General features: G+C 37.0%; 2 protein-coding genes across 2 annotated transcripts in view; one reads left to right on the top strand and one right to left on the bottom strand.

Moving 5' to 3' along the window:
• LOC126830647 (2-succinylbenzoate--CoA ligase) lies at positions 1 to 1,997 on the top strand. The gene has a single exon (XM_050561049.2). It carries the CDS (start codon positions 176 to 178, stop codon positions 1,847 to 1,849), a length of 1,674 nt encoding a protein of 557 aa, XP_050417006.1. The 5' UTR covers positions 1 to 175; the 3' UTR covers positions 1,850 to 1,997.
• A 3,535-nt stretch (positions 1,998 to 5,532) lies between these two features.
• The window catches only part of LOC126830642 (complement C3), a 66,374-nt gene continuing 57,181 nt past the window's right edge, over positions 5,533 to 14,725 (bottom strand). Inside the window, exons 34-39 of the mRNA XM_050561043.2 lie at positions 11,827 to 11,938; positions 10,187 to 10,294; positions 9,709 to 9,783; positions 9,272 to 9,355; positions 7,777 to 7,918; positions 5,533 to 7,201 (exon numbers count right to left, since the gene is read on the bottom strand). Coding sequence (XP_050417000.1) covers positions 7,075 to 7,201; positions 7,777 to 7,918; positions 9,272 to 9,355; positions 9,709 to 9,783; positions 10,187 to 10,294; positions 11,827 to 11,938 — 648 coding nt within the window. The 3' untranslated portion in view covers positions 5,533 to 7,074. The remainder of the gene's footprint in view (positions 7,202 to 7,776; positions 7,919 to 9,271; positions 9,356 to 9,708; positions 9,784 to 10,186; positions 10,295 to 11,826; positions 11,939 to 14,725) is intronic.

Raw genomic sequence — 14,725 nt, 5'->3', positions numbered from 1 at the left:
CTTATATTCCAACAATACTGTTTCTCGTTGTATTGTTTCATTGAATACCACCAGTGGTTTGTACAGAGCAGAGTATGCTTTTTTCTGGAACATCATGAATCCACTTCTGGTTTGTTCACAGAAATAACAATTTTCACCTAGACTGAAGGGTCTATTTTATGTTTGTAGGTTATTTATGATGGAGTCTCTTGATGAACATTACACCATACCAAACCGTTTAAAATACTGGGCCAACAAACAACCAGACTCACAGGCTTTTGTTTACGTTGCTAAAGATAAACCCAACATTGTTCTAACATCAAAAGAAATTTACGACCTCTCTGTGCAGTTTGGCCGTCGTTTGTCTAAGCTTGGAGTAGAACCAGGTAGTGTTGTTTGTATTTTGATTCCAGACTCCCCTGCAGCCCTGGTCGCCTACTTTGGAATCTTGTGTGCTGGTTGTAATGTCCAGAACGCATCCATCCAAATGTCTGATGGAACATATCTTCTACAAAATCTCCACAAGTCAAAATGCCGAGCTATGATTCTATCCTCGAGTCCTGATGACCAAGCTAATCGAATCATATCTCAACACTTTGATACCGTCTCTGGTAATTACGTCATCTCGAAAAAATTGCCTCACTTGAAGAACGTCATCTACACGAACTTGAATCTTGGCACTGAACTAGGATTCATCTGGCAAAAAGGGATAGTACCCACATATAATTATGATGCTGAAGAGGTTAATATCAGGACCGATGATATTACAGTTATCATGTCATCTTCTGGTACAACTGGTTTATCCAAATTAATCCCGGTAAAAAACGCATATTTCGATAGTGTCGAAGTCTTCATCAAATCTATATCAGAATCTATGTATGCTCTGAGCCCGTGCATTTCCATGTTTGACGAGCACAGCATCGCCTGGGTATGGGGATTACCCTTCTATTACACTCAGACGGGAGGCAGGACAATCCTGTTGGACCGGAGGGTGAAATCAGATGATAGTCTTGATATTCGATTTGTTAAAGATATTATTGCACGGGAAAATTGTCAAATTGCTAAACTGTCAGCAGCATCCTGCCTCGAGTTGACAAAGTTTATTCAACGGGAATCGCCTGGTCCTGTTACATGGCCTTTGAACACTGTCATACTTGCTGGTCAACCACTGAAAAAGAACATATTGACGACAATCGGCACGCTAGCTACGACGGTATATAATATGTATGGTAGTACAGAACTTGGGGGCGTTAGTATCAAGAAAATCGACCAAGAATCAGGATTCGAGGATTTTAATACAGGTTCGCTAATGAAAATGGTTAGTGTTAAGATAGTTGATGAACATTTGAAGGATGTCCCTACTGGGACCTATGGACAAGTTCTGGTTAAAACAACTGCCATCTGTAGACCTTATGTTGGAGACGAAGATGATCTGTGGATGTCAAAATTCACTGATGATGGTTGGTTTCTTACTAATGACTATGGATGTTTTACAGATAAGGGGGAGTTAATTGTACGGGGACGGTTTGATGACGTCATTATGAGAGGAATGAATTATTTCCACCCATCTTGGATTGAGAATATTATCAGAGGATGTGCAGGCGTAGCTGATATCCTGGTTGTTAAGGTTCCAGATGAAGCTTTATTAAATGAGATTTGTGCCTGCTATATTTCTGATAAAGATCCCGATATATGTCCCGAAGATGTGATGGATTTTTGTTGGAAGACATTTGCCAGTCATGATTCGAATGATAAAACAGCCTGTCCTAAGTACTTTCTGCAAATGGAATCTTTCCCTGTAAACAGAAATGGCAAATTGGACAGAAAGGTTTTGGAAGAAAAAGCGGCTAATTTGCTGAACTTGGTATGATGTAATCAGATGTAACCACCACCACATGTTCCCTTAAAGTATCCTACATGAAGTTTAATAATTTACGTTAATCTTTTATTTTGAAAAATTATAACTAATCTTTATAAATACAGGTTTGTATGTACCATTAAATGTTTAGAGCGTGATATTTAACTCCCAGAGAGAGAGAGAGAGGGGGGGGGGTATGTCCACAGTACACAAACTAGGTCATTTCGGGACTAACATATGGTTCAATTTGATTTCAATAATTCGCTTCCGCATAGGGTTCTTTAGCAGTGGGGAAATCCCACGAAGTTCAGGCGAGGAATCGAAACAAAACCACTTGACGCAATGGCAGACCTTGGCCCCGCGTGTTAAAAAATAATATAACGTAACTAAAATAATATAGCCTAACAAAGAGGGCACAACTTATAATCTGTGAGTGACAGTTCCATGTACAAGTCATACGATACCCCAAACCTCTCCAGACTCTCAAGTTTAAAAAACTTCATAATGCAACATAAAGGGAGCCACACTGATCCGCAGTGAATATTTGCTTGGCCGCGACAATCACTGATAAGGATGACATTGATGCGGCTTAATGAGCTAGAAATATTAACTTTTTTCCTGCGACAAATTAAATTCTAAAACTTTTTTTGTATATATTGGAAAAATAAATAAAGGCGTTTGACGTAATTGTAGGTAAAAATTATTTCCTATTTAGTATAAATGGGTATTAAAATGACTAAAATGCAGCATTCTCTCCGAAGCAGTGATGTCTTCTGTAAACAATGCACGCGTCATTCAGCCAATGATTCACACCGCGTGCTGTCAAGGCAGTCATCTATGACAGAGGTATTATTCGAGACTCGTAATTCTCTGTGAAACAGATTGAAAGGGAGCATGCAAGCTCAATCCGGCTCTGGCCCACTTTCAATATCACACTCTATTTGCACCACGTTTTGCGAGGGAATAACTTTCATTATCTGAAGAAAGTTTCCTAATTGCCTTGAAAAATCTATTTATAATGAAATTACTCCTTTTAAAAGAGTCATTACGGCAGATCAATCAGCCAATCTCTAAAAGACATTTGATTGTATTTCATACACCAATTATTGTCTCTCTTTTAGTCTAACGTAACGAATACATTAGTTTTTAATTGCAATAAACACGTTTGATTTTAATCCATACAACAATTATTTACGATCGATTAATTTAGCCCGAGGTATCCGAGATTGCTTTTGTTTAATTGTTTTCATCGTTAAATGGCGAACCAAGTTCTAACGATGTTATTTATATCAATACAAGACAAGAGCAAAACAAAACCTTTCAGCCATGTTTGATGTTGTTTGGTGTGTCAACCAATATCAGCGATGTTTTACTAAAATAAAAACCACGGTTGATTTCTCTGTACCAACATGTAGACCTTTCTGAACTAGCAGGCTAAAAGGAAAACTTTCAGAAATATTTCAGCGCATAAACAGATTAATTTTATGCCAGGGCTTCAGAAGCTCTGTAGTATGTTTTCATTCGGGGGCTGCGGTAGTTTTGAGTGTATGACGTTTCATCTTTAACCAGGTCGTACTGGGTTCGATCCCGGTGATGGCCAAATCGACACTTCATATCTGCAATCCAAATGCAACGTATTTCAGTGACACAAAATAGGTCCCTGTCACATTCTCAGCAACAAATCGGATGTAATTAGAATTGAAAGATGAGCCATCAACAAGAGGAAGCTGTCTCCGGTACAGTGCTTCAGTTGGGTCAATGAGGCTTTATTATCAAGGGTCAAGGTATGAAAATTGGCACAAATACTCCTTGGGGAACACCCATTCGAAAATGTTCATTTGACATACAAAAATCCAAGGACCATAGGGCACGGGCCATAAAACAAGAAGTTGCCGTCTGGTGCACTAACATTGAACTCCCAAACATATTCGCAAATTTCAGCTGAATTGGGGCAAACAATTGTGTGCTCTAGCGGGTCAACAAACTTCGCATATCTTTCAAAACTATGCTGAAAATACAGGGGCAATTAATCAAGAAATTGGAAATTCAAGTGACTAACGTAATTTTCTTAATAAATGACCCTAAACAAGGTCTTTGGAAATTGTATTGCGTATATCCATATTTGAACGATTGTTACAGATATTTAGCACACTGTATTATTTGGAACCTTACACAGAATAAAGTGGCTCAAATAGCACATATTTATAATGTAATATGAATAAACAAACCAAACTGATTTACATTCAACTGAATGGCAGCAGTTTGCCTCTGTTTAATCGAGTCCACAAATTTATCTTTTTCTCGATTTTTCATTTGTGGATCAGGCAATTTTGATTACTTTCGCACTGACATATGTGGGATATATTTTGCTTTGTCCATAAAGCCTTCTGATTACAAATGGCACTTAAGTCCATAAAGAACTTAACGCCGGTATAGTTCAATATAATATATTAAATACTGCATATCAGGAGGCCACCTTCACGGTAAGATATCAATATTAATTTAAATGGGTCAACATTGAATTCTAATTCGAGTTTTCAATTTCGAATATTATGAATAGTATCGAGTTATAGTTGTACGCCATTTCAGCAAATCAAGAGGATGTTCGATTATCAACCTGTAACTCGGTAGCCTACTGTCCCAAAAATAGCTGAAATGAAACATACGACGATTGGGTGTAAAACTCTACGCCCATCTGCGAAAGACCCGTACAACGTACATAGTTCCCTTCGACGTTTACACACTTTTGCCAACGATGTTGCAAGGCCGTGATTGCCGGTCAGGAAGATATTTTCTTCAGCGTTCACAGCTGTCATGGCCGTCATCATTACTAGGAAAATGACGAACGACTAGATCCCTTTTCATTTTTTTTTTAAACAGGTACGTGGAAGTCTGACGGGGCCAAATCGGGTAAGGTGGATGGTCAATGAGTTCGAAGTCACAATCATGGACCGCTGACATGACAATCACTGATTTATGAACAGCAGCATTAACTTGTTGGAACGAGAAGACTTTGGTGATCATTCCTCGTCGCTTTGTTTTGATAGCTTCACTAACGGTCTCAGTAGGTCAGCATTTTTTTAAGATAGTCCATCAGTAGAATATACTTGGAATCCCAAAAGACCGAAGCCATTACCTTTCCAGCTGAAGGAACTGACTTGGCTTTTTCGCGGGCCTGGCTACTTTGGATGCTTCCATTGTTAAGACTTAAATTTGGATTCTGGTTGGAAGTAATTAATCCCGGTATCACCAATGGTTACAAATCTTGCCAAACAATTATCAGGATCTGCTTCAAAACAACCTAGATGGTCATGACTGTTATCAGACACGTTACTGAAATCTCTCTCGAACTCCGAGACGGTCACTCGCTCGGCGGTCTCGGGCTGGGGAAATTTACCGGCCAACACAATGTGGAACGAACTTGTACTCCCAAACGAATCAACAATACACTCGCCCAGCTATCTCTCGGTCGACAGCGTGCGTCTGGGGACATCCACTCGGAAGTACTCCTGTCGCCGCAGTACTCGCACAGCCGGTGGCCGAGAGAAAGAGACGCGGGCCAAACCCAAAAAGCTCAGGAGCGCGGTTCGGCCGCCCCGAGGAACGCATTGGCCGTCCCGAGGAAATCCAGCCCGACCGTCTCTTCCCCGCATCTCTCTCGAATTCCGAGACGGGCGGATAAAATATAGCATATGCAATATTTATTAGTATGTTTATTTCACTGTTATAATAAAATAGATATCAAATACAAAATATAAGTATTCTTTAAATATTTACATTGTAGAGTTTATAGAATAAACATTAAATATAATATAATGTTCAAAGCATGGGTAGGTCTAAATTATATTGACATGGATCAAATGTCTGCTTAATTGTGATTACATCATTTATAAAATGACTTACTTAAAATTCAGTACATAATATTTCAGATAGGCAATACAATTTTTTTCCACCATTATAAACATTAAAAGGGCAACACACCAGAATAAAATGCAAATATAGAGGCGGTGCAATTGATGACATAACAAATAATTGACAACCAGTCATGATACATTTGTATTAAAGATGCATTATGTAAGATTTATATATGAGGAGCTGTCTGTTCTTGCTATAATAGTTCAAATATAGATAATGAAAAATGAATATATTGGATTATGGAAAATTTCATTCAAATTACTTTATTCTGCTCGACATTATAAGCGTTTTATAGTTTGACAAGATCTTACGTTGATTGTTTATCATCCTAGCAACGGTAACCTCGGTTATTCATTTTATTGTTAATCTGTTAAATCTTTCGGGTGTTTTAATCCATTTACATCTCAACCATCCGATGTTCTAGAGAGCTCATTATAGATTTGTTGTGTAAATAAAAGTCTAATTAATAGTTTCTATAACACGTAAAGACAAAAGAAAGACCCGCAATAAGCAGATTTAGTTCTTACATAATGCATCTTTAATTTCCGGTGCAATTTTTATATTCAATTTGTATCCACAAACATCGGTGTCAAGACATTATTTAACCTACAGTTGTGTCAAGACATTATGTAACCTAAAGCTGTTGTCTTAATCTTCTAAACATACTTGTCTAAATAATATTATATCTCGCCCTAAATGGTAAGTGTTATTGCCCTAGGGCTATTAATTGTTCAATATTTAGGATTTCATGTATGCGGTGACAGGGTCCTTTAAGCATATAGAACTTCAGTAAAGAGAAAGACCATATATTTCCATACCCAGAAAAAATTTATAATCCATACTTTGATTAACATAAAGTTAACTGGGGTATTAGAAAATATGTTTTTGGTTTTGGTCGAGAAAGGCCATATTGCCCTATATTTACCTAGTCAGGGGAAATATTTTTAAGTACAATTTTATTTAATATAAAGTTGGTTGGATTTTGATTTGGTAGAAAAAGATCATATCTTTCCATACTCCAGGATCAGAAATTTACAAAAAATCAAAATCAGCTCTATTTTGACCGATTGTCACATGTGTCCAGCAATCATGTTATTAGTCATGTTACTGTAAAATGGGAGATAACTCCAGTATAGATGTTTATTGATCATGTGACATATATGACGTGTTAGTAAGTTCAAAGGCGTGTTCAACTGTGATGTATGAATGAACCATCATGATGAATAAAACCAACCAGACAACAATGCTGTGCCCATTCCATCATATACATTCAAAAACGCGTGTGTTGCAATGAGATGTGTGGGCCCACAAGACAAAAAAAATCAGTTTTCACAATCTTTATCGTAACTATTTATAGCAATTGTAATATATGATTTTCTGGTAGATTTTGGGGTGTCTATAGCTGTGACGTTGAGAAATGTTGTACTTTCATCAATGATATATCGATATCTGAAAAATAAGGAATAAAATATGTGCAAAACAAAACCAATTAATTCATTGAAACCTCACATAAAAATAACAAGCAGATTTATATTATATCTCATGGTATAAAATAACGGGATCGAAATAAAGAATATTATCCAGACTCGGTCATCAACATGCCCCGTCTTGGATATGTTATTGAAAGAGATAAACAATCTCGGTAATCAACCATCATAATTATTGAAAATGTTCTTCAAATAAATGGGAGTAATAAATGTAGGCCTATATAGCCGTTGTTTCCCTCCAATATGTAGTCCATATACTATATTTAATGGAACTATTTCACCTGATAAGTGATTTGCTTTATAGTGGGTCTCAACACCAGGACTATACAGTCCCAAATATCCGAGAAAAAATATAAATAGAAGAACGACAAAACTATCGGATTTATCAAGAAATGCCGATTGCGTTACGTCCTCAAATGAAACAGTAACACTTGCCAACGTACATTCTATGCCAGTGGCATAACATTACAAATCTTAATTACATAATCTAATTACAAAGTTCAATTGCATCTTCTGAATGTCATTTAAAATACTTACATCTCCTCTCTATCTTGGTTTATAAATCGATATGGATTCTTTCCCATCACCCATACTGATGACCCTTCTTTATAATTAGGACATACACAAGATGGCGATGTGGTAAAAGATAATGGCTTCCCTTCACTGATGTCGTGATTACCTAGAAAAATAATGTTTAAAGTTGAGCTTATGATCAAAAATCCCCAACCGGGCTCGATCACTGTGTTGGTCGCGAAAGTTCCTACGGAGTTTCGCTTTGTTGTCAATGACGCAGGAGGGAGGGCATGAAAATGACATCGCATTGGCCTTTTTATTATTATTATTATTATTATAAAAGAAATGAAATGAATGGGGTTTAACGTCGTACCCGGCTAATTAAGACGGGAAAATTTTGCCCAAACAGCAGCACTACAGCCTACTCTTATATTGAATTCTAACTGCCAATGGTACTTTTACGTGCATGCCAATGTGTATACGGGACCTCGGTTTTTCGTCCCATTCGGACAATTACCAGGCTCTCCGTCTTACACCACAGCCCAGGGGGAACCACGCCGATGAACTTTCTCGAGCAACACCGGGATCGAACCCGGGATCTTAAGCTCTGTGCACACTGCCAACATTTTCGGTAACATGTTGAGAGAGAGAGAGAAATGGGGTTTAACGTCCACTCGACACAAACTAGGTCATTTCGGGACTAACATATGGTTTTATTTTATTTCAATAATTCGCTTGCGCGTAGGGGTCTTTAGCAGTGGGAGGAAACCGGAGGACACGGAGAAAACCCACGAGGTTGGACAGGCGACCCTACTCCTTGTCACGTTGTTAGTGAAAAAGTTTATAGTGTGTACAGTTCGGTAACATTCGGCAACATGTTGTCCAAATGTTGCCAAAATAAATACAAGATCAATTTTGTTGCCGAGATGCTAATGATGTTGCCGAGTTTTATCCAATTAGAATTTGGCCATAAATCACATCATCTACCTGGAGAGAAACAGAGAAAATGGCAGCTACCAGCAATGAATGGTTCTTAAGTTGCCCAACGTGTTGTTGAACTGTTGCCGTGTATATACAGGGTCAAAGTTTCTGTTGCCCAGCCGAGATGTTTCCAAAAATGTTACCGAAAATGTTGGCAGTGTGTACAGAGCTTTACTCATGACTGGGCCACCGTGGCTCTTTATTATCAAAGAGCTCTTGACAGTAGTAACTGAAATGTGGCCGGGACAAAATTTCCATCATAACACACTGCATGACGCATACCCGTCTTCATTAGCCCGCTATACCCCATTTCATTTCACTCCTAACGAAACGCTTGCTTCCACTCCACTTGGGTACACTCAAAGCAAATTGAGTCGGACGTTAAACCCCATTTCATTTCAAGAAATAAATCAAGAAAGTAAAAAAAAAAGGTGTTGAATATATTTATAAATGTAAGAAAAGAAAGTAAACCAAGCTATCATACAGGAACAGAACAAAAATTCTTGACAACTTGAACTAACAAAAATTTAAGACTCACCTTTTATAGACGCTGATTTTAAAGAAGCCGAGACGTGCCTGGAAGATTCTTTTCGCGTTACATTTCCTATTCCAACTTGATAGGCTGTAAATAAATAGAATATTAGATATCTCTGCAAGCCACTGGTAATAAGGTCCCTGTCAGGGTAAAATTCCCATCGTAGCACATTCCTTGGGCTATGAACGTTAGGGCAGAAAAGTAGAACATTATCAAACTCTTTCTTCATTTCATTTGTCTGAGAGTGACATGGGTCTATCATAATCCCCGTTACAGATTCAATTAACAAATCGACCTAAAATAAAAACTTGGCTTTTTTGCACACCTTTCCTAATAATAATATTTAGACTTGTTTTTCATATTGAAGAATATAAATGATTAGTGTCTCTCTTTTGTATTAAAACTGAAGAACCAGCTTATTTCTCAAATTATCAACTTACCGTAATCTGTTTTGCATAATATATCTTTAAGATCCGCTATACCAATGGACGTTTTATGGCAGGTACCACACTCACCTAAAACAAAACAAAAATTTGATTCCTTATTTATGCGGATTGTTTGCAATAATTGTATGCTCCAATGTCAACATGTATAAAAATTTGTGTCGCCTCTCGAAAACGTCATTTTCTCGTCATTATAAATTTGACTGAAATGATCTTTATATATTTAAATATTACCCAGTTGGACATACAAAGTGACAGGGGCTATCCATTTAGACAAGTTTATGGCGTAATGGGTGACACTAAGTGAAATAAATATCGTAAAAAAGCCTTGGTTGAGATATAAATCTCTATCATCGGATTTATAATTTCAAACAATGAATAGACTAAATGATCGAGACTGGTATCGGATTTTTCGTCCTGTAAAAGATAATAGTTATTTTTTTCTTGTTATAAAAATGTATTTGTACTGATTTACCAGAGAAACAAGTACATTCTCCTTTATATCGATTTTCTTCACCAATACAATACACAGGTAATGTGTCTTCAGAATTACCAGAATCATAATTCTGTAGACATATTTCTTCTGTAAAAAAAACCAAACAAGCATACAGTGAGGCTGATGTTCCCCGCCGCATTCCCAAAATAAAAAGATGACGCATATTAATTAATTGTACATTTATTTTTTTTGAAAATCAAACTGATTATCTATTCTTAGACCTCAGTCAAAGTTTTGAAGTACCTGACAGTGAAACTCTACAGTGTGGCAGACGCAGGGGCGAATGAGGCAGGAAGTTTTGCAGAAGGGGGTCACCAGGTTACTGAGACAAAGTATCTTGGCAGTGGGGGGGGGGGGGGTCTCCCCCGCGGCCTTGAAAAGTTTTGAGAAATACATGGTCTCTATCGTCATTTCGGCTTATATACATATACGCACTCAGCTTTTTAGAGAGAGAGAATCCAACACCCGGTTTGACGTCAATTTTTATTATGAATTAATAGGATCACATTTTGATTCAATTTCATTGATGCAAAGCATTATTTGTGATATCACATATGTCTATATCATTGTTCTGGTGGAGGTAACCGTCCACTGGGAGGCAAGAATGGAAGAGGCCTATGCAAAGAAATTGAGCAAATACCAACCATTCTTAATGCAGTGCCAGCAAAATGGTTGGAAGGCCTGGAATTTTCCTGTGGAGATAGGGTGTCGAGGATTGGTGTCTCAAGAACTCAGGCATCACAGGACCAACACGCAGGACCTTAGTTACCAAAGAACGCAAACAAGCCGAGGAAGCCTCAGTGGAAGAGCAGTGGAAGTGCTAACTGGTTCTGGGTTGTGTCTGATCAACTCAGTTGGCGTACCTCAAGAGAGCGTTGTGGAAAGCGCCGAAACGCTTGAAGACAGAGGACCTCCACCTGATGACAGAACCAGTTCGGCAGTGGAAACACTGTATTCAAGATATCTCGCGCTTCTAATGCCATCCCAACCCAACCCACCATCTGACGATAAAAGATAAAGCACACGACCGTGACACTTTTCTCATAAAAAGGGTAGTTTTACATAAAAAAATTATGAAGCTGAGCAGGGGATAACCCAAACCCCCTTCTGGATGCGCCCATGGGACGGTCGAAAGAACTGACGGACTCATTTTAATAGTCCCCTGCTTTCTACGAAAGGGGGACAATCGGACATACTTTAAATACTAATTGAATAAGCAAAACCATAACCAATTGAACAAGCATTCAAAACAAGCCTTTTAGAAAGTCACAAAAACAATTCGATTTAAACTTAATGGATTGGGATGAACTCGAAATGAACAACTGCGTATAAATAGCGACACCAGAGCTATATACCCAGCTGAGTAAGGTTACAAAATACATGTACTATATAGACCAGGATCATCGCGTCCATCTTGGAATTCACAATTCCGTCAATCAATGCACAAGCTATTTTTTGCATGATGTCGTATTTACAGTAATCACAATTCACAAGTTTAGAATCAAGACGAGAAGTGCTCGAATGTGAAATCAATGCTCGAGTTGGTATCAATTAATGTTTTGAAATAATTACAAAATCGACGATATGGATCTGCAATTTTAAGAAATCAATTTTAATACCTGGTTTCGATGGTTGTACAACAACTACTGATGCTGGTTGGCGGAATTTTACAATCTCTTCAGCTTTTTCTTTTATTCTAAAATTTAGACACAGGGTTTCGTTGTTAGGGACCTGAAATTAAAATAATGAATTGTAGGGTGTCCAACCATAAACAAATATCTCGGCAATTACACCACAATATGTATATGTATACCAAGTCTTAGATCAGCTTCGCACATTTACAGTCACTAAATAAGCTATGACGATTTAACCATCAATAAATAATAGACTGAAAAACGGTTACGAGTGTCGGGCATAACACTTTTCAGGAAAAAAATAGGTTACGCGCCCTTGTTTTGAAATTACTCTCGCTTAACCAGTCTACCGACCATTCTACATCTGACTGACAGACCGGGATAATCAAGACTACATTTTTACTAAATATAACAGAAAGCTGGAACAAGAAATTGAATTTAGAAATACGCAAGTTAGACAACTAAACAATTGTTTTAAGAACCTTGTAAAAGTAAAATGAAACTACTGCTAGTATCATATTCTTGCCTAACCTCAGTGTTTAAGAGATATTATTTTTACTAAACCAAAAGATGCCGCTCCTAATGGTACAGTTAAAGTAGCTAATTCTCTAACTCAATATCATCCAAAGTCTGGCAGTGTGAAGTTGGATCGTTTTTCGTTATTCAGCTTTTTACTCGCGATTCAAATATGCAGCCAGCCATGACTAGAATGATGGATGTCAAGTATCCCCCAGTAGTATAAAAGACAGTAAAACGACTTCTAGACGAAAACAGTCCACATTTTTATTCAAGCAGCGAATAACGAGCTGTTTGTTATTCGTTTTTCACCTCGTTATTCAGGATTCACATATAAAGGGGTTCATGCATAATTAATGAGGATAATTCAGAATTTAATTCAAAACGATCACAATACAACAATAGAATAATGGATTTCAAAGTATCCCCTAGCAGTAGAAAACATATTAAATGACGTATAGTCGTTAAATAAACCAGATTGTTATTCAGGCGGTGAATAACGAGCTGTTTGTTATTCGTTTTTCACCTCGTTATTCGGGATTCACATATGAAGGGGTTCATGCATCTTTAATGAGGATAATTCAGGCTTTAATTCAAAACGATCACTATACAACAATAGAATAATGGATTGTAAAGTATACCCTAGCAGTGGAAAACTCATTAGTAGACGTATAGTCGGTAAATAAACCAGATTGTTATTCAAGCGGTGAATAACGAATAACGAGCTGTTTGTTATTCGTTTTTCACCTCGTTATTCGGGATTCACATATGAAGTGGTTTATGCATCTTTAATGAGGATAATTCAGGATTTAATTCAAAACGATCACTATACAACAATAGAATAATGGATTGTAAAGTATACCATAGCAGTGGAAAACTCATTAGTAGACGTATAGTCGATAAATAAACCAGATTGTTATTCAAGCAGTGAATAACGAATAACGAGCTGTTTGTTATTCATTTTTCACCTCGTTATTCGGGATTCACATATGAAGTGGTTTATGCATCTTTAATGAGGATAATTCAGGATTTAATTCAAAACGATCACTATACAACAATAGAATAATGTATTGTAAAGTATCCCCTAGCAGTAGAAAACATATTAAATGACGTATAGTCGATAAATAAACCAGATCGTTATTCAAGCGGTGAATAACGAAACACGAATAACGAGCTGTTTGTTATTCGTTTTTCACCTAGTTATTTGGGATTCACCTATAAGGCGTTCATGTATCTTTAATGAAGATATTTCAGGATTGAATTCTAAACGATCATTAGACAACAATAGAATAATGGATTGCAAAGTATCCCCTAGCAGTAGAAAACATATTAAATGATGCATATTCGGTAAATAAACCAGATTGTTATTCAAGCGGTGAATAACGAATAACGAGCTGTTTGTTATTCGGGATTCACATATAAAGTGGTTCATACATCTTTAATGAAGATATTTCAGGATTTACTTCTAAACGATCATTAGACAACAATAGACTAATGGATTGCAAAAATAAACATTTTACCATTGGTACACGATTCGTGTACCATAGTGCGTTTCGTCGTCATTTGTAACAAGTGACCAGATATTAACTCCTTTGATATAGTAATTTAAAAGATAGGTTGTCAGGCAACGAAACATACGCCCACAGTGGCTAAATCGTCCGGGCGGTCGACAAGGGTTGTCGCATATTTAATCCTTTGTAGGTAATTGGGGGCCTTTACAAGACATTTCCATACAGATCAAATTATAATTTTTGCCGTTTGAAGGTTCACAAGGTTCTACAAATTGAAACAAGGGTCTCAACTCTGGAAGTAATCTACAGAAATTGTTGAAATTTGACAGGCTTTTTCGTTTCACAAATTTAAATGATGCATATACATTTCATACATATCGGATGATAACTTTCATCAATCGAGCATTAACAAGGTTGAACAAAGTTAAACAAAGGCAATAACTCTAGAAGTAATAAACGGAAATTGCTGAAATTTAATAGGATTCTTCTCTTTACTAATTCAAATGACGCATGTAAATTTCATACAGATCGGCAGATAACTTTTGATATTAGAGCATTCACTAAGTTCAATAAAGTGAAACAAGAGCCATAACTCTAGACGTAATAAACAGAAATTGCTGAAATTCAATAAGCTTCTTCGTTTCATTTATTTAAATAATGCATATAAATTTCAATAAGGTTCAATAAAGTGAAAAAAGGGCCATAACTCTAGACATAATACGCAGAAATTGATGAAATTCAACAGGCTTCTTCGTTTCACTAATTGAAATAATGCATATAAATTTCAGAAAGATAGGATGATAATTTTTGGGGTTAGAGCATTCACAAGGTGAAACAAAGTGAAACAAGGGCCATAA

This window comes from Patella vulgata, chromosome 8, assembly GCF_932274485.2.
Source record: "Patella vulgata chromosome 8, xgPatVulg1.2, whole genome shotgun sequence".
In the NCBI taxonomy this organism is placed as follows: Eukaryota; Metazoa; Mollusca; class Gastropoda; family Patellidae; genus Patella; species Patella vulgata.
This window is presented reverse-complemented; position numbering and strand designations above follow the sequence as displayed.

Coding starts and splice junctions, on each gene's coding strand:
- LOC126830647 (XM_050561049.2), top strand. CDS start 176: ATGATGGAGTCTCTTGATGAACATTACACCATACCAAACCGTTTAAAA.